At 34.9% G+C, this 25,343-nt stretch overlaps 1 protein-coding gene across 6 annotated transcripts in view; it reads left to right on the top strand.

Moving 5' to 3' along the window:
* Positions 1 to 25,343, top strand: part of TSC22D2 (TSC22 domain family member 2) — a 51,227-nt gene that overhangs the window by 6,271 nt on the left and 19,613 nt on the right. Inside the window, exons 2-4 of one of the 6 annotated variants that reach the window (XR_012469345.1) lie at positions 6,371 to 6,442; positions 8,794 to 8,875; positions 17,669 to 18,978. The exons of 1 other annotated variant lie outside the window; for it this stretch is intronic. Coding sequence is in view for 3 of the 5 variants with exons in the window: in XM_074191081.1 (XP_074047182.1) it covers positions 6,371 to 6,442; positions 8,794 to 8,845 (124 nt within the window). In the remaining 2 variants the exon portion in view is untranslated. Of the gene's footprint in view, positions 1 to 6,370; positions 6,443 to 8,793; positions 15,581 to 17,668; positions 18,979 to 25,343 lie in introns of those variants that run through there. 4 more of the 6 variants (XM_074191081.1, XM_074191080.1, XR_012469346.1 and 1 more) reach the window with 4 other exon arrangements.

Here is a 25,343-nt window from a genome sequence, read left to right as displayed (position 1 = left end):
TTAGTGGACCATCTCCCTTTATGCATGGGGAAGATTATTTGTAATTTATCTTAAAAGCATTTTTAGACATTCCTCCAAGTCTTAAACTTTATATGTAAGGGCAGCTTAGGAGGTGTGGTAGATAGAACACTGTCCCTGGATTCAGGAGAATGAGAATTTGAATCCAGCCTCAGACACTTGCCACTTAACTAGTCCTGTGACCTTGGGCAAGTCACTTAACCCCGATTGCCTTGCATCCAGGGCCATCTCCAGTCCTGTTTCATATCTGGCCACTGGATCCAGATGGCTTTGGAGGAGAAAGTGAGAGTGATGACTTAGCACAGGCCCCCTCACTCAAATCCAATTCACGTGCTTGTTGTCATGGCATCACCTCCCCCATGTCCTGGTCTTCTTTGAAAAATGAAGGACAAACATTATACTTCATATGTATTCTTGTGAAGAAAAGAATTTCATTTCCTAAGCAAAGATTAAACAACTTCCCGAGTTGGACATATTAATTAACTTACCAAAACACCTACAGAAGGCCCAACTTCTTTTTGAAATACATGGTTAAAGTTGACTCTCTTAACATTTGTTATTTTTAAGAGATTTTGATAATTATTTCAATATGATTGCTTTGCGTTGAAAAACTTTCTAAGAAATGGTCTATAACCAGACTGATAAAAAAAAGATTGATAACTAATGAAGAGGTTAAAGAACCTTTTATTTTGAAAAGGATATTGGAGGGGTTTTTTTGGTTTTAGTTTTTTTGTTGTTGTTGTTGTTGTTTTGTTTTAGTTTTTGCAAGGCCAATGGGGTTAAGTGGCTTGCCCAGGGCCACACAGCTAGGTAATTATTAAGTGTCTGAGGCCAGAGTTGAGCTCAGGTACTCCTGACTCCAGGGTCCGTGCTCTTCCACTGTGCTACCCAGCCGCCCTGAAAGGGGTATTGTTGATAGTTATTTTAGCTCCTGTTGATCTTAGGGTTGACTTTTTAATTATCTTTTTTTTTTCAGTTCCCCCACTAATTATGAAATACTTGTTTTGTGTTAGTACTCCCTAGAATACAAAAGTATGTGACACTATTCCTGCCCACTTGAAGCTTATTTTATTCAAACAAGATACATGAAGCAATTAGAGAACAATACAAGAAAAAGCAAAAGTCAGACTGGGTTGTACAGTTTTTATCTGGAGCCATGAAATAGAGTATGATTTGGGCTACAGAAGTTTTGTGGAAAAATTGACTGTTCTCCCTTTGACTTTTCTCTAGACCATTTCAGTGACTGCAGTTGAATGAAAACTGGTTTACAAATATTCGAGGCTACACTTAACTGGAGATGCATTGTAGATACTTGTTAAATTCTTGGAAACAATGAGTTTTTCTTCTGTGGGTACAATTAAAATGCTTCTTGGAGCTTTTAGAACTTATACAGTACCTTGTAATTTTTATAGACCTTTTCCAGTAATAATTTAATTGACAACCTCATGGACAAATTGAGGTAAGTAAGAGTTGAGTCTTCCTGGAATCAGAACAAAAAAAATCTGATTTCTTTTTTTAGACTCATACAAGACTAGATTGTTAGTATCGATTAAAGTACAAGAGTACCTTGCTCTGAACAAATCTGTGATAAAAGTCATTGGGGGCGTGGCAGAGAATGAGTTACTCTTTGCCATACAAAAGAATTTACAATAGGCAACTGATTTCTTCTGTTTCAGAATGTGTGCACATAACTTCTATGATTTCAGGGAAATAATTATATAGAAACAACGCATTTTTATTCTAGGAGAATTCAGAATTCATGTTTCTTTAAAACAAGGTTAAAAGTAATGACAAAGTTTGTTACAGTGTTTTAGTCACTATAGACTTGATCCTCTCCTGTTGGGGGGGGGGATTGTGGTGGGTTCTTTTTGTTTTGCTTTTTGTTGTTTTTTCAGCCTCCTTCCTGACTTTGGACTTTTTTGGTAGTGTTGGACTCTTGTTCACTTGGGGATTGCAGGGAGAGACCAGGGATGTCTATGTCTGGTCTGTCTTTAGTGTCCTGCTATTTTTTTTTTTCACAGCTCAGTCTGAGACTTCTCTCCCTGCCCCCACCCCCACCCCACCCCCCTTCTTCTAGAATGGGAAAACTATTCACTGCACTCATGACCCCATTTGGGTTTGTTAACGTGTGGTTGAGTTTCCATAGCCTGTTGATGTTAACCCTCTGGGATTTTCTGCTGTATCCTGAAATTAAAAATAGAAATAAACTTAATTGGTGGGTAAAATTTCCCCCTTACTAGTGCCATCCCATGTGAGCTGCTTTGGGGAAATGGAAGAAAGAAAAAGTGAAGTCATCAACTTCTTTTTAGGTTATAGGGACCATCTCTTTTGGAAGGAGGCAGTTTGAAGAAATTAATCAGGCCCATGTTGGTAGTAGTAGTCTTCAGAAAAATACATTTATTTTCAGGGCTTATTATTTCCCTAGTTTGCAATCTGGGGGAAACTTTAAGAGAGACATAGACTTAAACTTTTGAGTAAGAAATTGTGACTCGTCTTCCAATCTCTTTGATTCATGGTTCCTTTATCTCCCTTTAAGTTTCCAGAGTTTGTTTTTTCTTCCTTTTATACAGTGGAGGTTTTCTTTTTCTCCCTGTGTCATAGCTATTTTTCTAACAAAGATCCTCTTGCTAAAGAAAAGGTGGATATGTTATCTGGGCTTTGAGTCACTTCCTGCTGTGCCACTTTCAGGGGCCTGGAAATGGCTTGAAGCCAATCTTTGGCATAGGTGCAGAGAGTAGGAAACTGCTACAGATAACTGGTGGACAGACTGATTTTAAAAATACATCTGCAATGATCTCTAGGAAACTAACCATTTTTGATAGAGATGACAATTAAATGTAGATAATAACAATAAACAGCTTTGGTTTTTCTAGAGGCTATTTTTTTTTACTGTATATTTTAATTAACAGCCTTTATTGACACTTTGAAGAAAATTGACCAGAAGCTTTGATGGTAAAGGCTGATAGGGGTTGTTGCAAAACTGGTTTCAAAACCCTCTTCCCTCAGGAGAGGAAGGGAATTTGAACAAAGCTGCCCCAAATCCAAAATTCCTTTCTAATAGTTTGTTTTCTCAACAGGTCACCTGTTAGTGACTTTATCTGTCTTTAGTAGGCTGTTTATAACCTTGAAATGCTTGCTGGTAATGCCATTTTCCCCCTTTTTAAATTTTTTTAAACTTTGTCACTCTGAAACAAAAGTCTTTGATGTTCAGACCTTTCAGCATTTATAAATATCATTTCTCTCCTTTCTCCCTGAAATTCTTGTTTAGCTAGGCTTCACAGAGATAGCTTCTTTAATCTCTTTATATAAATCAATTTTTGAGACAATTGTTGCTATTCTTATCCTATAAAGAATGTCAGCCCTTCAACTTATGCGTTATTGAAGGTTCAAAAAAAGAACACACTTATAGATTTCTGCTTGTGTCACAATAAGACTGATTTCACCTTTATGATACTTTTTTCCCCTTTTTTCCTGTTTAATCTGCTGTACCACATTGAAGATTCACACCCACATAGCCAGCATTATAGTTTGGTTTTCTTCAGTGTGGCCATAACATTTCCCCAAACTTTGGAATGTGCTTTTCTTTTGAAGTCTTTATTATCTATGTATAGTATTCAGTGTCTCAGGTGCTTAACTGCACTTCTAAGTAATTTTAATTTAGAACATTTTGAACTATATAGAAATCCATATGTGCAAAAATGGAGTTTTTGAAATGTCGTGATATAAAAGCAACATGATTTCATTTCTATGAAGTCAAATTTTTAAATTTCTCTAAGAAAGAATGGTATTTGGGGGAGATGTTAGAAGTGAAACAGGAGCGGCTAGGTGGCCTAGTGGATAAAGCACCGGCCCTGGAGTCAGGAGTACCTGGGTTCAAATCCGGTCTCAGACACTTAATTAATTACCTAGCTGTGTGGCCTTGGGCAAGCCACTTAACCCTGTTTGCCTTGCAAAAAAAAAAATTGAAACAAAGAGATGTTAGAAATGAAACAAACAAGTTCTTACCTTCAAGGAGATCACATCCTATTTTTCATATACATTATTTCTCACTCTGTTATTGTGAATTTTGACTTTCAGATTTAATAACTTCCAGGATGATTTATAGTTTTTTTGTATTTTTATCATTTTTCTTGAAAACCTTAGGCATTATAGATCTAATTCTTCCAAAGAGCCTTTAAGGTAGGAAACTGACCCTTCTATGAGTCTGAGAGGTATAGGAACTCCATGTTCCTTAAAGCAAAATAGACTTTTCCTTCCTAGCAGTTATTTTTCTGTTACAGAGCTAGAAAATTCACTGAGAAGCCTAGACTAGATTTTTAATACCATGAGTAGCTGCCAATGTTACATTTGACAAATCATTGGCTCTATTTCCCATCTTGGTCTTCAATCAGAGTTAAGTTGCTTCTTTTCTCTGGGCTTCTAAGAACCAAGACTCAGGAGAAGGGGCCCTTCTTCAGGTTAGGACCCTGGCCAGGTCTGACTCTGAGAAGAGTGTGTCAGTGATAGATTGAAGCTAGGAAATGGCTAAGACGAGGCAGGGTTTGAATACAAGCCTTCAGCCTCCAAGACCCCATCACTTGACTCACAATGCCTCAGTGCTAGTGATAAGGAGACTCTGAATCTTTTAGAAGTCAGCTAACCTGATGGGAAGGGCAGCAAGTTTTATAAAATGACTTGATATATATCAGGATAGGGGTGGGTACAGGAGGCCATGAAAGAATTGTTTTTTAATGAAGTTCATGTTCTGGGTGTGTGATCTTGGGCCATGCCAGTTATCTTGTCTTTGCCCAGATAGATCAGTTTCCATCTACAATATCCAAGGGATTTCCTCATCAACTATTCCCTATATCAGTGGAGGAAACCCCCCTCCCCTCCAAAAAAAAATCATTAGTATATTGAGTCTAAACCAAATTTAAATAAATCTAAATATATATATATATATATATTTATGCATATGCTGGGGGGGGCAGCAGATTTTTTTGAAATATTAGCTCTTCATTTTATTCCCCACCTGGAGGGAAAGATAACAGTATTCCCAGGGAGCAGGGATTAGAATGGAAAACTCCACACCCATATCTGTAGAATTAGACCAAAAAGGGTTCAAGAATAGATAACTACCCATTCATCTATTCCTACTCCCTACCCTCCACTCTGCACCATACATTGGTACAACTGTTCTGTCTATAGGAATCAATTCCTGTCTGATTCTTAACCCTTAGGGCTGAATGGTAGAGAAAGAACATACTCTTCCTTTTTTTTTGCTTGTTTTTTGTGGGGCATTGAAGTTAAATTACTTGTCCATGGTCACACAGCTAAGTAGGTATCAAGTGCCTTGAGACTGAATTTGAACATGGATCCTCCTGACTCCAGGACTGGTTCTCAACCCACTGCACCACCTAGCTGCTGTAAGAACAGACTCTTCCTCCTTTGTGTAGAAGTACCATTGTATAAAAACAAATGAAAAATTTAAAAATAACTAGGAATTGTTTTTAGTGCTCAGAGAAGCATGCCGTGATAAATTGTAATATTTTTGAAAGTATTTTTATGTACAGTAGCACTTTATTCTGTATGCATTGTAATATTACTGCTCAAAATTAGTCAAAATTTTCATGATAATGCTTTGGAGGAGGGGATATGTGTGTGTGTGTGAGTGTGTGTGTGTGTGTGTGTGTGTGTGTGTGTGTATCACTTGAGTGTATTTAAGGGTGAATCTTAGGGATTCAGTGTTGAAAGTGAGATTAGGGTAGAAGGGGGGGTGAGGAAGGTGACAGTGATAGACAAACACTAGAGTGCATCCAGGTCTTGGATGGATTCTGAAAATAGGAATGTTCTTATAATAACCAGCTTGCATATTAAGAGAGAATACTTTGAACAAAGAAAAGAAATAAGACCTGAAAAACTAAATTAAGATTTTGAAATATATCAGATTTTACTTAGAATGTTTAACATTATAGGCCTAGGTATCTAATCTAGACTGTATTAGGACACATTTGTCAGATTGTTAGATGGTTATGGATTTGGGTAATACCTAGTTATTTATGTCTTGTTCAAACCAGCAAAGGTAGTGCAGACTGTAGAACTAAATGATAGCAATACTATTCAGTCAGAATTTTCTAACACTTGTTAATTGGTGAAGTAATGATCTTGCCCAAGTGGTACTGTTGAAGAGCCAAAAGCCAGGTTAAGGTTAGCTAGTTTTTATTTCAAATTTCACACCTGTGTTATTAAGCAAGCAAATTTTTGTTTTTTAAAAAAAATGAAAGCCATTACATGCTTAAAATCCTTCATCTTGTTTTAAAATGATTTGTATACATTCTCAACATTATTTACATTTGATTCTTGGATCTCACAGGAATCCTTCAACTGCTTTCTACCAAGCGTTCCATTTGAACAAGTTACAGGAATCAAAGACCCTCTGGGATAGGTATGAATGCTTAAGTATGTAATGCATACATGCAATATTGTATGCATGAACTGCTTTGCACTCTGCTAGTTTCTCGTCATTACACGTGGTCTTAATTATGTAATTTATTTGAATGGGGGGAGAGCTGGTGGTTAGAATGGCATAGAGAGCATCTAAATAAAAATTTGTGGGTTTTTTAACCATCAAATTATATACAATGTAAATCCAATTTATGCTTAGTTTTCTCTTCTGCATTAAATTGAATTTGCAAATTAATCTATTAATTCACATCTTGAAAATTGACATGGGGAAACTGACACATTTTAATTTAATACTTTTTCATAAAAGTATCCAATACCAAATATACAGTTTGTTTCTCTTTTGTATCAGTATATTACACTCAAGTCTTGTCATAAGATGGTTTACTGTAAAACATTTCAAATTGAGAAATTTGAGATGGCAACAAGACAAGGGAATCAAAGTAATAAGAACTATTTATGGCGAGAAACTCTTAACATTATCCAGTGTGATTGCTGAAAATCACTAGAAACGCATTACTAATTCGTAAACAGCAGCCAGCCGCTTTCTCATAGGAGTGTGATAGGTTTGGGTTTTCTTTTTCTTTTTTTTTTATGTGGAATGAAACCATGAATTCATTTTATGGCAAAAAGGTGCTTATTTTCATATCTCTGCTTTAACACACTTGGGGGGGGGGTTGCTGTGTTGCTGTATATTGATTAGCTTTACATCGATCTTGTGTTTAATTATAAGAGGTTGAGGGCAAATGATCTTTTCAAAACTTGCACAAAGCTTTAATGAATTCTTTAAAATGTGCCTGGCAACGAGCATATTTGTGTGAATTCTGGTGTAATTTGGATTCAGCAACCATCTCTTTCATCAGAGAGAACCCCAGAAAACTGTGTACCCATCACATTAAGATATGTTATATGCTGCCTAGAAAATATGATGATAACATTTGTCGCTTTGGTTTCTGTTATTTGGCTTGATTTGCTTATGTTTGTGTTTCTCGTGTTTTGCTTTTTTGTTTGTATGTAAAACCCATAAATTAAATGTTAGGAAAGAATATTATTTTGGAGATTCTTCTTATGTCTAGCGAGATATATATATATATATATATATATATATATATATATATATATAATCCTTTGCTTTAGTGATTTATTCTTAAAGCATGTATCTGTGAAATATAAATTAGGAAGGAGTTCTCCATTTAAATGATAATACTGTACTTTTTGCCAGCCTTTTCATCTTTTTAAGACTTAAATTTAATAAAATATTAAATGTGGATCAAATTTTGGTAGGGGGCGATTATTACTAATCTTTAAAGGTTTTACATTAAAATTTTCATTCTTATTACTTTTTTGAAGTAGACATGTAATGCTTCAGAGAAATAGTCATAACATGAATAAACCTTTTGTTTCTCTTCACTTATTGGCTCTGTGACCTTGGACAAGTTAGTTGGAAACCTCAGTTTCCTCAACTTGATAATGAAAGAGGTTCCATCCTGCTCTAGATTTGAATTAATTAGTAATATCAATATTACTGGTAAAAATCATAGGGAACTGATTTTTTGATAAATTCCACTCCTTAGATGTTTTGAGTCTCATTTTTTAAAATCTTTTGGGACTAATAACAAAAAGACTTCTTTTCTTTTATCTCATTGTACCCCAATTTTTATTCCGTTTAACACCCAATCAGTGCCTGTGTGTTAGCTAAGGAGGCAAGATTCAAGCTTAGGTAAAAGGATCCTTATTTTGATAGAGCCCACAGTCAAACTTCATTAAAGAATATTTTTAAACGGCTCGAACTACTTTTTATTACATTTAATATTTGAAATCTTCGATAAACTTTTAAAATGTGTTATCCACATAAATACAAAATTACAGCAGAAATTCTGTAGTGGAAGAAATACTGCCCTGGAAAAAATTTTGAGAAATGAATTTCTTCTCAGATTGTTTTCTATCAGATTTTTATATTGACATTGGGATGGGACTATTATCTTTTAAAAATGACTTTATTCATTATTATGTCTAAGCATTCAAACCCTGCTCAGGCTGTGTGGACGGGAGTGCCTTTTTTTTTTAAAAACCTTTTCTCTGTGGCATTTCACCCTTTTTAATAGCTCAGAAGATGAGTTACCAAAATTAACTCTTCTCCCTTCCTCTCCCACCCACCTTTTTGATATTGACTTCCTATAGTTCTTTTATATTGAAAGCATATCTAGAATCTCCAAGGGGAGAAACCTTCTTGTGGTCTGTTCCTGTCAGCTCCCTCCTGGATCTATCTTCTGCTCTTCCAGAATTGTGCTTTCATTCATCATTGTAACTTTGTATCTTTTTTTGTTTCTACAGAGCCTCTCATTTTCATCCGTTAAACCTGTTCTTTCTCAATTCAAATGCTTGAGAAGGTCCTTCATCTTAAAGACTAGATGAGGTTAGCTTTTTTAGTTAAACAAAAACTATTAAATAATTTTTTGTTGTTCAGTCATTTCTCAGTCCTGTCCAACTCTTGGTGACCTCAGTTGGGCTTTTCTTGGCTAAAGTACTGGAGTGGTTTGCTCCTTTTTAAAGATGAGGAAACTGAGGCAAATGGTCTGACTTGCCTGAGGTCACACAACTAGTAAAGTGCCTGACGCCAGAATTGAATTCAGAAGGATGAATCTTCTGTGACTCCAGGTCTGGGACTTTTTATATTAAAATGATTCTTCATTAAGAAGCATTATCTCTATTCATAAAAGTCATCTGTTAAAAGTGAATAACTACTAAGGTTGCCTCCTAAATGAAGATTAGTGCCCTTTAAAAAGGCAAATTTCAACAATGATAATCTAGCCTATTGATTTCTTAACAATATTTTATTGTATTTGATTTTCTATGTCTGCCCTTAAGTGAAGATACAATTTTAGCCTTGCTTTTAGCCTCATTAACAAAGAGTTATTGATGCTTCTTGGAGGAATATTCCTCAGTGAAATTCAGGAATAAGAGGTAAATAGTTTGCTTGATTCACCATTCCTTTGTATCTATTCTTGAGAATAGCACGAATATTTAATTTAAAGATAAGCAGATAGTGACAGTAGTATCCTTTAAACTTGAGGATTTGTACATGTAGTTCTACTGTACTTCCTTACTGACAAGATAGTGACTTACTGACTTTGTCTATAGTGATTTGTTGTGTCTGAAAAATTTATCACTTTTTAAAGATTTTTTTTGTCAACTAATATAAATGATATACCAAGATGAAGCCTCAAAATAAGACTTGGAATTACAAATTTTGAATTAAAAAATCTTTTGGAAAACAATTTTATGAAATTCAATTAATGGGATCCATCACAATGTTAATTATGGGTCTTGGTTCATTTCTATTTATTACTTTAGATGATTTTACATAAACGTATGCTAGGTAAATTGAAAAATGTTACTAAATATTAGAGTATTCTTTCACCATTAGCCATGAAATAATCTGCTGGTTATTCTCCATATGTTAGAATACCTTATTCTTTGCCATCAAGCAGGGATAGGCAGTTTGTGTTATGCGTGCCAGCTGCTTGAACTGGCCTCTAGCACATATTAAAAACCCACTGGGGCAGGATTCCAGGGGCTGGTCATATGCTGTCCATATGTATGTACATCATATCCCAGGTGAGCCTAAAAGAAATTTCTATTAAAAAAAATGTTACTGTTAATGAAGACTGTTGGCAGTGTTTGAAGAGGCCAAGATTTAAGAAAGTTTTGAGTAAAAGTGAAAACTAGACCTTGAGTGATAACAAAGTATTATTTTTCTAATTTTTCAAAATAGTTCTTGTCCCCAGTTAGGTTGTCAGTTCCTTGAGGCAGGAGTCTTGAGGCTTAGAGATTTTACCTACAGTGGTTCAGCACCTTGCACTCCAAAGGCCCAGTCCCATCATTTTTGCCATTGTTGACAAAGGGAGAGGAATGATAATGGTCTGCCTTAAGCCATTTACCAGGCCAGTCATTTAGGATATCAAGTTTGAGAACATTGGCTCAATAGTCTAAAGATAATATTATTGGTGGGAGTTGTGGTGACATGAACACCTCCTGGGACCTGGAGGTGGTGCTGTTGTTTGACTTAGACAGCAAAACATTGCTTTACACTTGGTATTTTTAACAGCCAAAGGTACATTCAGTTTGTATCTTTTTAAAGGTAATTATAGTGTGAAAACATTTCCTGTTCGAGGTTAATGTTCTGATTTAATTGCTGTGATCCATAACTGCATTTGCAGATTGATCAAGTTGTCTACATAGCCATGTGCTGCTTTGCAGTTAGCTTTATTTCCTTACAACTGTTTTCATATATAAAATGAGTAATTTTCAAAGGAATGATGATACTCTCATTTTCTCCAGGACCTTGAAGACAGTTTGAACACAGACACACACACACACACACACACTCACTCACTCACTCACTCACTCATGTTGAAGTCAAGGATGAAAAAGTTATATTGTTGAAAATTTAAATCCATGTTAGTTGAGAAAAGAATTCTGTATAAGATGTGACCACCTCTTATCAAAGGACTCCTCAATGTTGAGGACATCAGACATCTGCTGGGATGTGGATGAGCCCATTACAGGAAGAATGTGGTTTTTCTTAATAGGATGTTGGCTTGATATTGGCAGGGGATCTCTTTTTAAGAAATGCCTTAAAAACAATTGAATTTGAAAAAAAAATTCATAATTTACTCACTTGTGTATTTTTAGTTCAAGAGTGCTCACCTAGAGAAGAAGCATGAAGAAGAATCCCTGATCTCTGGGGAGCTTGCATCCTAGTAGAAAGTGGTAAACACAAGCTGAAGTGCATTAAGAATGGCAGTCTTGGAGGTCTGGGCAAAAGTTGTTACATACATACATCTCTTTTGTTTTTGTTTTTTTTGGTTTGTTTTTTCTTGAATATGGAGATTGGAGCTGGATTTTAAAGGAAGAGTACAAATTCATCCCCAAAATGGGGGCAGAGATAGGAAACAACTGGAACAAAGGAAGAATATTTGAGGGGAACAATTGTATTTTAGCCAGAGTGTAGATCATAACTGTTGGACCTTAAAATTCATCTAATCCAGCACATTTGGTTCACAAATGTGAAAATGAGACCCCAAGAAATTGTGACAATATATTAGTAATATATGTAGTAGCATATGTTGAGGTAGGACGGGGAGGTTTTGTGAAAGACTCTGATTGCCAGGAAAAAAATTCACAATTGCTTAAAATCCTTTTTTTTTTTTGATGGAAGAAATCACTTTAAAGAAACCTTTCAGAATTTTTTTTAAATCTAAAAGATCATGCTACCATTGTAATTAATTTATAAAGAAATTCACTAACTATAACTTTACCCACTTCTGTCTGAAGCTCCAAACAAGCTGAGAAAGGTCACTGAGAATTGATAATTCAAAATAAAAACTTTTACTGTAGAACAATTGAAAATTTTTAATGAAACAAGTTCTCACGGATTTTTTAATTAGTTTTCTTTTCAGTTCTGAATTTTTTTCCTTGTCCTCCCTACCTATGAAACTAGAAAGTAATATGCATCCTCATGCAAAACAGATTTCTGTTTTAATAACCTAGGGGGTACCATCCCCACTCTGCACTCTCCCACAAACCTCCCCCAATTTTCTATTTTTTTTGTCAGTAGGTGGTAGCATGTTTCATTGTATATTTGAAATTTGATCATTTAATTAATCAAAATTGTTAAAGACTTTTACAATTAAATTTTAAAATATTACTGTTATTTTTCTCCTGGTTCTGTTTATTTTTCATTCTATATCAGTTCATATAAGTCTTCTCAGGTTTGTCTGAAACCATCCCATTCATTGTTTCTTCTTTCATAATCATAAACTATTACCCAGTTGATGGGCATCCCTCCCTCTTAGTTTATTCTTTGCCATCACAGAAAGAGCTGCTATAAATATACACATGTACACATGGGGTCCTTTTCCTCTTCCTTTGATCTCTGGGTTATAGACCTAGTGGTAGTATTGCTGGCTCAAAGGATATGGCTAATATTGTAGGGATTTTGGGAGGTGGGGTGGGGATAGTTCTAAATTGATTTTTTAGAATGACTGGACCAGTTCACGGCTGCACCAAAAAGCACTCTTGAGGTTAACACAATCATTGAAGTAGCAAAAGGAACCTGTAACAAAAAGGGTGTGTCCACTAGGATTGACCCATACCATCCTCTGTATTTGGTTGTTTCTAAAAGTCATGGCAAGGGAATTTATGACTGGAAAGACTTGGTGTAGATTAAGCATCATGGAAGAGGGGAAAACAAAATAAAACCAGAGAACTCTGGTTCCAATCGCTTACTAACCTCACCCTTTTGCCTTTTTTGTCTGTGAATTAAGGATCTTGGATTTTGATGGTCTTTGAGGTACCTGGCAGTTGTAAATAGAGAACACTGTTAAGTGGCATTTGGTGGAAGGGATGAGTTTAGGATAGAGCAGCTAACGTAACAATATTACCTTCATCTCCTTTTGAAATGACTGCTTTCCTAATTCAGACCCCTGTCAATTTAATCTTCACTTTCCTTGGAGCCTTGTTAAGACATGCTTATTCCCTTTGCAATTGTTTGGTGAGCCCATCACCTTTCTACGCTGCCTTGTTCACTACCTTGAGCCACTATGCCTCTATATAATTCCATAATATCAGCAAAACATCCCTATTATGGCTCCTAACATTTTTTGTGGAACTAGTAATGTTAAGCAGAGTATTCTTGTATTTCAGTGTGCTTCATTGCGTGATTACTGTCTGATTGTGACTAAAGATTTATGGATGGCTCTTAGTAGATTTGCTTTGCTTTAAAATTCTTTTGCTTTTAGGATCCTAAAGTTTCATAAATAGCCATACCACTCTGAAGTTAAGCTTTCTGACATCTTCCTATTAAGCCTACAGAGTTCAGTAGTCAGGCAACACAGTGAATAAATCTCTGGGCTAAAGTCAAGAAAAACTTGGGTTCAGATCTATTCTTGTTCATTTTTACAAGCTGTGTGACCTTGAGCAGATCACTTAACCTGTTTGCGTCAGTTTCCTCAACCATAAAATAAGGATAATATCACCAATAACTCACTGTTGTAACACAGCACATGAGATTATTGGTACAGTGCTTGTAGTGTAGGGCTTATTCTTCTCCCCCTTTCTGTCTTTAGAGTTTGCATTGTAATGACTAGTGACAATTCACACTTAAAGAGTGGACAGAGAGCCAGGAAGACCTAGCTATTGTGAGTCTAGCTCTAAAAGACTGAGACAGAGAATGCTGCAGACTTGTATTGAGAGGGATTCGAGTCCTTTGATTGTTCCATTCCAAGCATCTAAGACTTGGAAACAGGAGCTACCCATTAAATAAAATGGGTGAGGGCTGGCAGGTGTGCTCTAGCCAATCCATTGTGTTTTTTGATGAGCAATAATTTCTCCAATGATAATAATTAGCATTCTTCCTCAAGAGTTGAGTTCAGCTGAAAAGATGTGGACCAGTTGCAAATAGTCCTAAAGCAGAAATTGACCAAGGCTGTGAACTAGAAAGAGAATACAAACTATGCTGCCCCTGTGCTAGTCTTAATTTCAACCAAAAAAAATTTCAATTTTTAAAACTAGTATTGGAACTGAGCTAAATCTTATGTTCAGGTTTTTTTTAATATTTTAATCTGGGGGGGGGGGGTCTAAATAATGAACCTAAAACAAAAGTGCGAGACTGGGGCCAAACTTATATTTTCTAAAACTTGCCAGAATAAGTTTAAACCTCAAATTCTCACCTTTGTGTTCCAGTCCTATAATTTAAAGATCACACTGCTTTTGCTGCTTTCGGTCAAAGACCACTATTACTGAAAATTGATAACCATAGAAGACATTAAATTTCAATTGTCTAACATTTTAAATGCTTAGTGCAGGTAAACCGAAATCAGTGATTGTGGAATTTACATAACCTCAAGAAACAAGCTGTGTTTATATCACACTAGCTTAATTTTTCAGCTACTTAAAAGGTTTTTAACAATTACAAGATTTTTTGTAATTAATTGGGTATTAAGTTATCTATCTGTGGCAAGAATAGGTTTCTTTTTTATTTTTGGCACAGGTAAATAGTTATTCAAAGTCCATGGAAAGATATTGAAGGATATGAGTCAATTATTCAGTGATTTCTGCCCTATTCACAATTGGTGGGGAGAATTGACCTGGTAAAGCCACAGTATAATTTTTCTTCAGTCTTAATATCTATGTTAATGGACAGGGCTTCAAACCATCTGGAGCATGAAATCTATCCAGAACCCACCAGTTAAGTATTTCCTTTTACAATAACCATTTCTACTCAATAGTTTGAAAATACTGATAAGTATTTCTAGAATCATGATAGACTTTATACTTTTAAAAATTAAGTCTCATTGTGTATTATGTTAGACTTTTTAGTCAAGCAACACTTATATTTACCTTTTCTGTAAGTACTTATAAAGGTCACACTGTCAGTACAATTCATAGTACTCCAGCCAGGTGCTAATGATAATTAGGAGGTAAACATCTACCTCATCCTATCTGCCTGGCATCTTAAAATTAATCAAAGATTTTCATGTATGCATCTCTGTGTGTAGGTGCATTTCTTTTAATTGTTTACCCCAATTAATATACTTTATGTATTTGATCTGGAGAAGTTTTTACATTTCTCACACTTAAGATTTGAAATTTTTACAGTGATCCGTCTGAAAAGTCAGTTTATTATCAAAAGCTTGTTTGAGAGCTTAGAAATTCTTTCTCATTTTAAAATATCTGCATATTGAAAATCATTACGGGTAATCATATGAAGAGGAGGAAGAAAGTGGCAGTACTTTCCCTGACCTACAGTACTGGAAACCTCACCATTTCAGACTAATAGAATAAAAGACAGGTTAAATTATGGGATTTCTATAGAAAAATTTAAATTATAAAAAAATTTTAAAACACTTGTATTTGATCATAAATTATTAGATTCTCTAAGAAGCAAGAATTTGAATAGGTGAGATTTGTTATGGTGATGGAGGGAGCAACTAAGGTGGCTCATTGGATAGAATGCCAGGGCACTTACCTTTTGAGTTCAAATCTGGTCTCAGACATTTATTAGCTGTGTGACCCTGGGCAAGTCACTTAATCCTGTTTTTTTTTTTTTCAGTTGTCTCATCTAAGAAAATTTCCTTCTTAGAAGGAAATGTCTTTGCCAAGAAAACCCTCAGTTGGGGTCACAGAGAGATGGGTTATGAGATTACAATCAGAGAGTTGCACATGATGGAGTCAAGACACAACTGAAAAACTATGTTTTTAAACAATTTGTAATATCTATTGTTACATTTTAATGGTAGTTAAAATTTTCATCTACCAATTTAAAATCTTTTCCTGAAGTGGTCCTTCTGTTAGTTTATATTGATCACTGTTTTTATTAATGATGAAGAAGTTAACTGGGGCAGCTTGGTTGCACAGTGGATAGAGCATCAGCCCTGGAGTCAGGAGGACCTGAGTTCAAATTTGGCCTCAGACACTTAATAATTACCTAGCTTGTGTGATCTTGGCAAATCACTTAACCCCATTTACCTTCCTGTCCCCCAGTTAGCCAAGGGAAAGGTAAAGCTCAGCCCCTCTACATTGTGAAGACTTGGTTTAATAGGACCCCTACTTGAACAAACAGTAAATATAACAATGAAGAAATTAACTCATCTACCCTACCTAGACTTTTGAGAAGACCCCATTTTTTAATACAATAAGTGAAATCATAACTTGAAATATAAAACAAATACCAGAACCAAATAAATCTATTTACTTTATAGCGCCATTAAGCTTACTTTTTTTTTAAACTAGCTATGGGTGTGCCCATGTAAATGGATTTAACTGTGATACATATTAATATAGTATTCATTTTACGTATCTTTTATGGTCAATATGAATTGATACATAGGTAAAAATTTCCAGTGTATGTTCTGATAATAACTTTGTAAAACTGCTTTATCCTGATCTTAGTATTTATATTTACTAAGTCAGAAAGCTATTCTTAGTGAAAATTTTTCTAAACTGTAAGAGTTGAACTAAAAAGGGTTCTTAGTAATTTTTTCAGTTAACTATAACTATAAAGCTCCATTCTCAAGCGTTTAGTTTTCCTCAGCTTCCAAAGTTAATGGGATCCTATATGGTAAAAATGTTTAAAATTGTTGTCAAAAAAAACCTTAACTATGATACACAGAGAAACTACTTTCAGGGTACACACTGGGAAAAGATTTTCAAATAACGTTTATGTACGAATAACATAAAGAAATGTAACTTTAAATTAATCTAGACATATGCAAGGCCCATTGGACTGGTGTACTAGGTTTTTCCCTCCAATACATAGAATCACTGATTTTGCTTTTACAAGCCTATTCTGTTCTGTTTGCCTTCCAAAAGCTTCTAAGCATTTACTAAAACAATGCTTTTCTTTGTCCTAGAGACCTTTTAGCAGAGGGTCAGCCAGTCTGCCCTTTTTTAAATGACCAGTTCATCAAAGCCCTGCTGACAACATTAAATATATTTCAGTCTGTAGAGTTCACCTTTCTGAATATGACTGGATTTTGTACCTCATGGGACTTGTTCCACATAGGAATAGATTAAAATAAGTTTTTTTTTCCTCTAGGATATAATTTTGGTTTGTAGCAAACAGACTTTGAACCAGTCTCTTTTCAGGCACATGGGAGAATGTTGGTACCACAACACTGACCACAACTTAGAAAATTATATCCTTATCAGGTTTTGGATTTTTGCCTTCACCAGGTGACCACACTATTTGACTTTGCTTTGTTAGAGGGCAGAGTAAAGTTGTATACTTATAAATTTATTCATTGAACTCAGATGTGTTATGAGATTACAATCAGAAAAGCTATTTTTAGGTTGTAAAATAAATAGACTCCTAAATCTTGTTCTGAGAAATTTCTCCTTGTTAAAGCTATCTCTGAGGACAGATATGTAATAGAAGAATCATGTCACAAGTTAAAATCTATATAATACAAGCCCTGATCACTTTTAATATATGAGATCTCTGAGATGACTACAAAGACTCTTTTTATAATAGTCATTAAGTGGTTATTGATTTATACCCAAATTCAGAAATTCTTGTATTATCCTTTAAAAGTACTTTCCCTTTTCCCCACCCCTACCCTTTGTCCCTCTCCCCCAATGTCAGTGCACTTTGGTCTATTACTAGATTTGAATTTTAGTATCACTGACGCCATCTTTTTCAACCTAGATTATAAAAGCCTGCAAATTTTAATGGATTTTCTATACACATGGATTATTTGCAACCAAACTTGAATGTGACTTGATGGGAAACTTATTAATGGATCCTTCAAGGATTGTGAAGAAAATGCCCTGATTAAAGATAAGATGTTTTTATTAAATAACTTTTAAAAATTAAGATGTTTCACCTAAATTAATTCCCTTCATTAAAGTATCTCTAAAACACCTCACTTGGTAATGACACTACCTAATACTCAGTGTAAACATGTGTCTGTAGCCACAAAATTTTAAATTATGTAAATGATGAAGATATGCATTAAAGCATTTAATGGGGGTTTTTTTAAATTCCTCTTATAAAGACCCCTCTCCTAAAGACCTCCTGTAATTCATGGTAGCATGGAGGTGACTGCAATCTTCAAGGCAATGCTAATGGAAGGGTACAAGCTCTGAGAGCAGGCTCCTACCAAGCTAGAGAATGGTATCAGGTTCAAGTCCATCAGAGGTCTGGCCTGAACATAGAACAGCCTTCCTAATTTTATTCAAGCTTATTACCAACAGTTGGCCACAAGGTGATAGATACTGTGTTTAGCCAACACATGCTTCAAGTCTGTTTAAAGCAAAGAAAGCTTGTGAAGTTGCATTAGTGGTGTGTGCCTACATCAGTGAAATCAAATAGATCTATTTTCCTTGTCTCACCATGAAGCTTTCTTTTTAAAATAGCCAGCTGTGGTGTCCATTCAATGGGCTGTAATAATCTAAGGTTCATTTTGCCCATCTTAATGATTAGTGTGAATGAAATAGAAGTCATTTGTGCTGTAGTCCAGTTCATCCATTAATATAACTCATGACTTTTTTACTGGACTGTAAGAGCTGGCTTTAGCCATTTAACAGCATTGCATCCAATAAATAATAATGGAATTAATGAACCTAGAACTTTTGGAACAGTTCAGTTTCTACTTGCATATCTACTAATTAGTGTTCTAGATCCATGTTGAAATTCTGAATTGTTTCCAGATCAAATATGAAACTATTTTACATTTTTAAAAATAAGTTTAAAAATGTCAGTTGTGTAACCATGTTAAAAACCATAAAACCATTGCTATATAAAATATTTTAAAGCTATTTGATTAAAACATTTATTTACTTAAACTCTTTGCTAGAATTTTTTTTAGAGTTCAGCATCGGAGGAGGAATGTGACATAATAATGATCGAAAGCCGAAAGTTTAAAAGTTGTGATGCCCTCACATGGTTGGAGGGTTATTCTAGCTTCTAAGGACTGAATGTTGTCCACAAGAGTGTCTCATCAGGTCATAAAATTGGTAAGACATAACGGATTAGATTTTATGTATTATACCTGATGTTATTGTATTGAGATGACTTTTTATGAACAAACTGAACCTACGGTATAACTAAGAATATAGTATTAGATTTAAATTAATAAAAACTTTTGGAAAATAATTTAAATATTTGGGGTATGTGATCCTTTGTTTTATGGGACTGAAAACAGTATTTTTGTTTGGAGAGTTATGCTAATATGCATCAAAGAAGTAAAAATAATTGAAACCCTGTATTGGCAACTGGTTTTTAAAATATCACCACATTCACTCTAGATACAGTGTTAGATAATACTTAATATAGTGAAACATCCCTGGATAATTAATTGGCTTCGTTTAGGAAACCAAAAAATATTTTTTTTAAAGCAGAGCTTTTTAAAAAGCACTTTGTATATGACTTCATTTTCCTCATTTAGGTCTACTTTAAGTTTCTTGATTTCTATGTGATCTCAGTGGGATTTTTTTTCCTTCCAATGGGTAGTTATTTCTATTCTGAAATGAAGATGGTCCACTGGATTTCCTTAAATTAAGCACACCTGAGGTGCTTCATATTTCTCTTCATTAATTTGGAATGACAGTGCTTCATAAGAAACTTAAAAAGAATCTTATTTACGTGTTCTCTTGCCTGGTTTATGAAATCTTTTATACAGTGCTTTGGAAATAAATTTAGAAATCCTCCCCCCAAAAAAATAAGAAATTTTGTTTTTCCTTTTTTCCCCCCCAAAAGATAACCTTATAAAAATAGTGTTATAAAAATAGTGTTCCATCTTGCTTGTATTTTGTAGTGAAACTCAGAACTACAGAATTTATACCCTAGAATACAAAAAAATAGTCCTTTGAAATTTGGAATACTTTAGACATGAGGGGAATGATATGGGTTCTCCATTAGTAATCTTTAGGGAGAAAAATGTCAGAAGGATGAGATGCTTTTTCAATAAACATTTAATCATTTAGTAGCAATTAAATTAATAAAGTCAAGTGTTTTTAGCTGAGGAAGCTGCCTTTCTTCTGCCTTTTGAGCAATCTATATTCTCTTCATATTATTCCATGGCTTTGTATTTTCTACAGGCAAATTTTAATGGGTTTCCTTAAGTTGTAACACAATTTTTACTGGAATTAAAAGTGCCCTCACCTTCTATAATTAAAGAGCATTTAATCTTCTTGTAACTATTTTTAAGTTTATTTTTACTTTTCCTATCTTCCTTAGTGTTTGAAAAATGAAAAACTCAAGGTTACCAACAAAATATTTGAACATTTTCAATTAGGACTTTTAGAGACCCTCCCCCCCCCCCCCCCATAAAATGTAGTTGACAGGGATAAGTCAAGTTTAACAAATCTCTTGTCTACCATCATTCATAAACCTGGTGATGTATACAGGGTGGTCCCTTTACATTGTATGTGGGCATGCTCCTAGCATTAAAATTTTTAACTTAAAAAATGAACAGAGCCCTAAATTTCTATTGTACTTCTAAAACATACACACTTTCTCACATATCAGACATGTGATTGTTAAGCTCTTACCTCTACAGTGTACTCTAAAATAATGTTGTAAATCTTAAAAAAACAAGAAAGGTAAGGCCTTCTGACAGTTGGTTGTTTTTGAAGAAATCTACTTTTGAAAGCTGAAGTACTATATAAATGTAAACTAGAATTTTGAATGGAAGAAATATTTCATTGTTTTTTAATTCTAATAATTTTCTTTTTCATATACACTTGCATTTGAGTATAGCCATCATGAAATTTAGTCCTTTATGAGGTGGTGTATATAATTTAGTTAAATATATTTAGCTACAAAGTAGAAACAATAGCGAATAAGTAATTTTGAAGCCTAGAACAAGTTGGAAGATCTCTCGGGCCTCCTCTTCACTAGCTATATAGTCAAATATTTCCCCACTTTGACACACAGCTCATTTTTTTAAAAAGGTTCCATGGTCTTCTCTAAAATGATGCCCATTGAGGTGGCTAGGTGGCGCAGTGATAAAGCACTGGCCCTGGAATCAGGAGTACCTGGGTTCAAATCCGGTCTCAGACACTTAATAATTACCTAGCTGTGTGGCCTTGGGCAAGCCACTTAACCCCATTTGCCTTGCAAAAAAAAAAACCTAAAATGATGCCCATTTAACATTTTTTAATAACTTATTTGTGTGTCTGTTGTGTATTTTTAACCAAATTTATGGACCCAAGACTCTTAAAACTAACTATACCCTAAGATGTATCATTCTTTTAGGATACTAGCTTGTATTGATTGTGTGGTGTCATTGAGCTTAAAGAAGAAAGCTACAGTAAAAAAAAATTGATCACAACCACATAGAACTTTTTGAAAACTGCTCATGCTAGTTCAAAGACAAAATTTCTCAGGTGAGAAGGGGTTTGCAAATAGCAGATTGGTTCCCATCTGTATTTTCTGATAGCTTTATTTCAACTTCAAACATCCAGGACAGCTCTTAATACAGGCAGATTCCTCCAGGGTCTAGACTGATGAGTCCTACAAAAATAAGATCATAATTTAAGCCAGGTATCAATATTTTGAACTGGCTTTGTAGACACCCGAAATCCTAGAGCCATCTCCTTGAGGAATACTCAAAGAATTGGAATATAATAATTATAATAATAATAATAATAATAATAATAATAATAATAATAGCTATTATTATTGTGAATAATAATAGCAACTAGCATTTTAAGATTTGCAAAGCACTCTGCAAGCCTGTCATTTAATCCTTACAGCAACCCCAAGAACTAGCAGCTATGATCCCCTCCATTTTTCAGAGGAGTGTAAGGTGAACAGCTAGGGAATGTCTGAGGCACCTGGCTGCCTCTAACTTAAATGTTTTTTCATTGTTAGATGTAGCAGAAGTTTCTCAACTGTAATTGTTCCTGAAGTAAACTTTCTTTTGAATGTTCCTACTGAGAAGAACTAGGATAGAAACAACTATTGATAGTATTATTAATATATTAGCTTTTTCCCCCCTTTCCATTGTTCAGAGCCCCATTAAAACTTTTTGTGAAGTACCTAAGATTACTTTGTTGAACTCTAATTTTTCTAACAGGTTTTTATTGAACTTGCCTTGCTGAACTGTTGTTAAAGGATACAGACTTCATACTGAAAATTCAAAATCTTCTTAGAGCTCCATAGGATTAGTCATTGTATTTTCTGTTTTACTTTTTGTTAGCATGTATAGTATGTATGTATTTGTATTCTCATGAGAAATGTGTCGATCTTAATATATAATTCATATTAGAATTCATATTAGAAAATGGAATCCAAGAAATCAATTGATTTTATAGCCTAACTATAATAAGAGAAGAAAATAAAAGCAATTTAATAAACATTAGTCATAGGCAATTTTGATTAATTTTATCATCACCATTTTTATTTTATTAACATTCAGAGTATTGCTTTAAAATCATTTAATTTTGAATTAGAAAACAAGCAGGAAGGCATTAAGAAAGAATGTTTCTTACCTCAGATAGGACTAAGATATTTTGTTGTGTGCATTTAGTATGAAATGAGAATCAGAAGTTGAATGGGATAAAACCAAAAGGGCAGCTTAGACAACTTTCCAGATCTTTGGTATGACTTCAGATATGAAGCAATTTAAAGTATTTGAAGAGCAATTTATAATTGTACTCTGCATCTATTATCTTATTTGAACGTTATAGTTTACTTCCCTTCATTAGATGCATAAGTACAAAGACACATTCCTTAAGCCAATTGTGATTTTAGATTAACCATCATGTTTTAATGATTTTTATGTTCTTATCTGTTAAAATGACTTAACCAGGAATTAGGGTTATTGCTGTTCTCAAAAGTCTACATAAAAAGACATAAGAGAGCCAAGTTACTACAGTAAATATTGTTTGCTGTGTGAGTACTAGATATATTTTTAATGCACGTCTCTGAAAAGCGTAAAGCACATTATAAAACCCGTAGTTGTGGAATTCTCCAGTCATAGCTGTGGTTTCTATAGCAGGGACCTCAAAAGTTTGCTGAAGGGCAGAGACCCTTCTTCTCTGTGGTGCTTTCCCTTATACCATGGTGTCTCAGCATTTTCTATACATTATCTTTTTAGAGCATCACATAAGTATTTTTAACCATCATTTTACATTTGAGGAAACAGGTTAAATGACTTGTACATGGTCCCACAGAGGTGGAATTTGAACCTCAAGCTTGCTGAAGCTACCTTTGAGATAACATCAGCTAGGACCAGGACTAGGCCTCGACCTATTCATAAGCCAGTCTTTGCCAGCAGGTTTTATGAGGCAACCCCCCAAAGGAGTAGAATGAACTCAAATAATTAGCACGTGCACCACCACCCCCAGCTCTGAACATAGAAAATCACACTCCCCTATTTCCAAGCTTTTAAAAAGAAAAATCCAGAAAGACATTCAGATTAGAGCTGTGTAATTCTTTTGTGGAAACTAATAAGAAATATTCTGAACAGAATTTTAAATAGTGATCAAGCCCACCAGTTTAAATGGAATCAGAGATTGTAACACAGAGGCAAATTTGATTTCATTAGATGTCACTTGATCAGATGAAACCCGTGACTGTAATATAGGCAAAGTATGGGATATACCTAATCAAAAGCAACAAGAGAGGTAAAGTTGTGTAGAGAGGTGACTCTTACATCAAGAAGGTATGCTTATGTGAAGAAATTTAGGGACTAAAGTCATGGTGGAAACCATTGAAGGAAGAAATGGGAATTGCAGTGTCCTGTTCAAACCCCTCGACAGAAAGAAAATAGAGACTACGTTATGTCAGATGTTCTCAAGCCTAACAGAGGAAGATTTAGTAATTGTGGGTCAGTCACAAGTTATGCAGTTTTCTACTACTGTACCTACTCTCTTCAAAAAGCAGTTTCATCACTTCCTCATTTAGGGAGTATCCTCTCTCCTTGAACCTGGGGTGGAAATGATGAAGTCTTCATGATCCACAAGGAAGAGTGAACCCCTTTGAGAATTTTGAAAGACAACATGAAGCCTAGTCTGATGGCACTGGATGAAGAGAAGCTCTGAAGAACTAAACAAGAAGATACCCCAGGAAGCATGGTTACTTCTCTGAGGATTCAGTATGCTCCCAATTGTGAGAGTGTCACTGACCAATGCTTACTTGCCTCCTGTTTTTCTCTGCACCCTTAATAAAACACCAGACAAATAAAAGTCAACTGGTTGCTCTTAATGAATTGAAGTCAGCTAGTCCAGATAAGCTACATCCTTTGACACAAATAGCAGGTGGTTGGTTGGTTGGTTTGAACAAGGAAGGAACTAGAATATGTGGTTCTGCTCGCATAAAAGTGTTGATTATTGGAAGATCATAGAAAATGGGAATGTGTCTCAAAATTGGAGGAGGACATTTGGCCCAGTTTTCAGATAGTAGGCAGGTGAGCTTGATTTCAGTTCCGGGGAAACTTCTAAATTCCATGAACTTTTGGAAAGGAAAATTGGTGAAGCTGAAGCTCTACTTCAAGATGGCTTCTTCAAGAAAAACTCTGGCCTTGACTTAACTATTTAACATTTTGTCATCCAGATTTTCTCCAGATTTTCTGAAATGGATAGCTTCATACATTGGATGACAGCAAGGATCTTGATAGAATAGAGAACTGATTGAGCTGCATCAGTATTGATTTGAATTGAATTGAAATTCAGTTTAGTTTGGTACAGGAATGTAAGTCTTAAAATTGTTTCTCAAACATTAGCTTCACAAGTCTGACATTAGGTAGTATTTTCTTAGAAAACAATCAGTGTTAGTGGAAACTAAATCAACAGTGAGATTTAGGAGCAAAAAAAAAACATGTGGTCTTGGTCTAATTGTTGTTTTGAGTCATGTTCAACTCTTTGTGGCCACTTTTGGGGTTTTTTTGGTAAAAATAAAATGGTTTACCTTTTCCAACTAATTTTACAGATGAGAAAACTGAGGCAAATAGGATGAAATTTGCTTATCACAGTGTCCTTTCCACTGTGCCCCTCTTGACCTAGAGGTATAAATAATATATAGTACTGTGCTCTCATCTGGCATAAAATCTAGAAAGCATCCAGAGGAGAGGGGGGACACTTTCACCTTGCAATGAAGATTAGTTGGAGGAAATGGATATGGAGAAGAGGAGCAACTTGGTCACCTTTTGTTCTTTGTGGTGGTCTTTGTTTTCGAAGAGAATCAATGGCATTGGTTTGTGCATGAATTGGATTTAAGTGAGGCAGAGTTGCACAAAGCCTCACTGTCTTCGAGAATCTGAAGTCCAGTGGCAAGGCAAGTCAGTCCAACTAGTGATGGCCCAGGATGCAATGATGGATGACATTGGCTACTTCATTGTTTGACTAACCCTTAGCACTCCACAGCACCTGCTTCA

This window comes from Macrotis lagotis, chromosome 6 (assembly GCF_037893015.1).
Source record: "Macrotis lagotis isolate mMagLag1 chromosome 6, bilby.v1.9.chrom.fasta, whole genome shotgun sequence".
Classification (NCBI taxonomy): domain Eukaryota; kingdom Metazoa; phylum Chordata; class Mammalia; order Peramelemorphia; family Peramelidae; genus Macrotis; species Macrotis lagotis.
The sequence above is the reverse complement of the archived record's forward strand: the minus strand, read 5'-3'. Positions and strand labels throughout refer to the sequence as shown.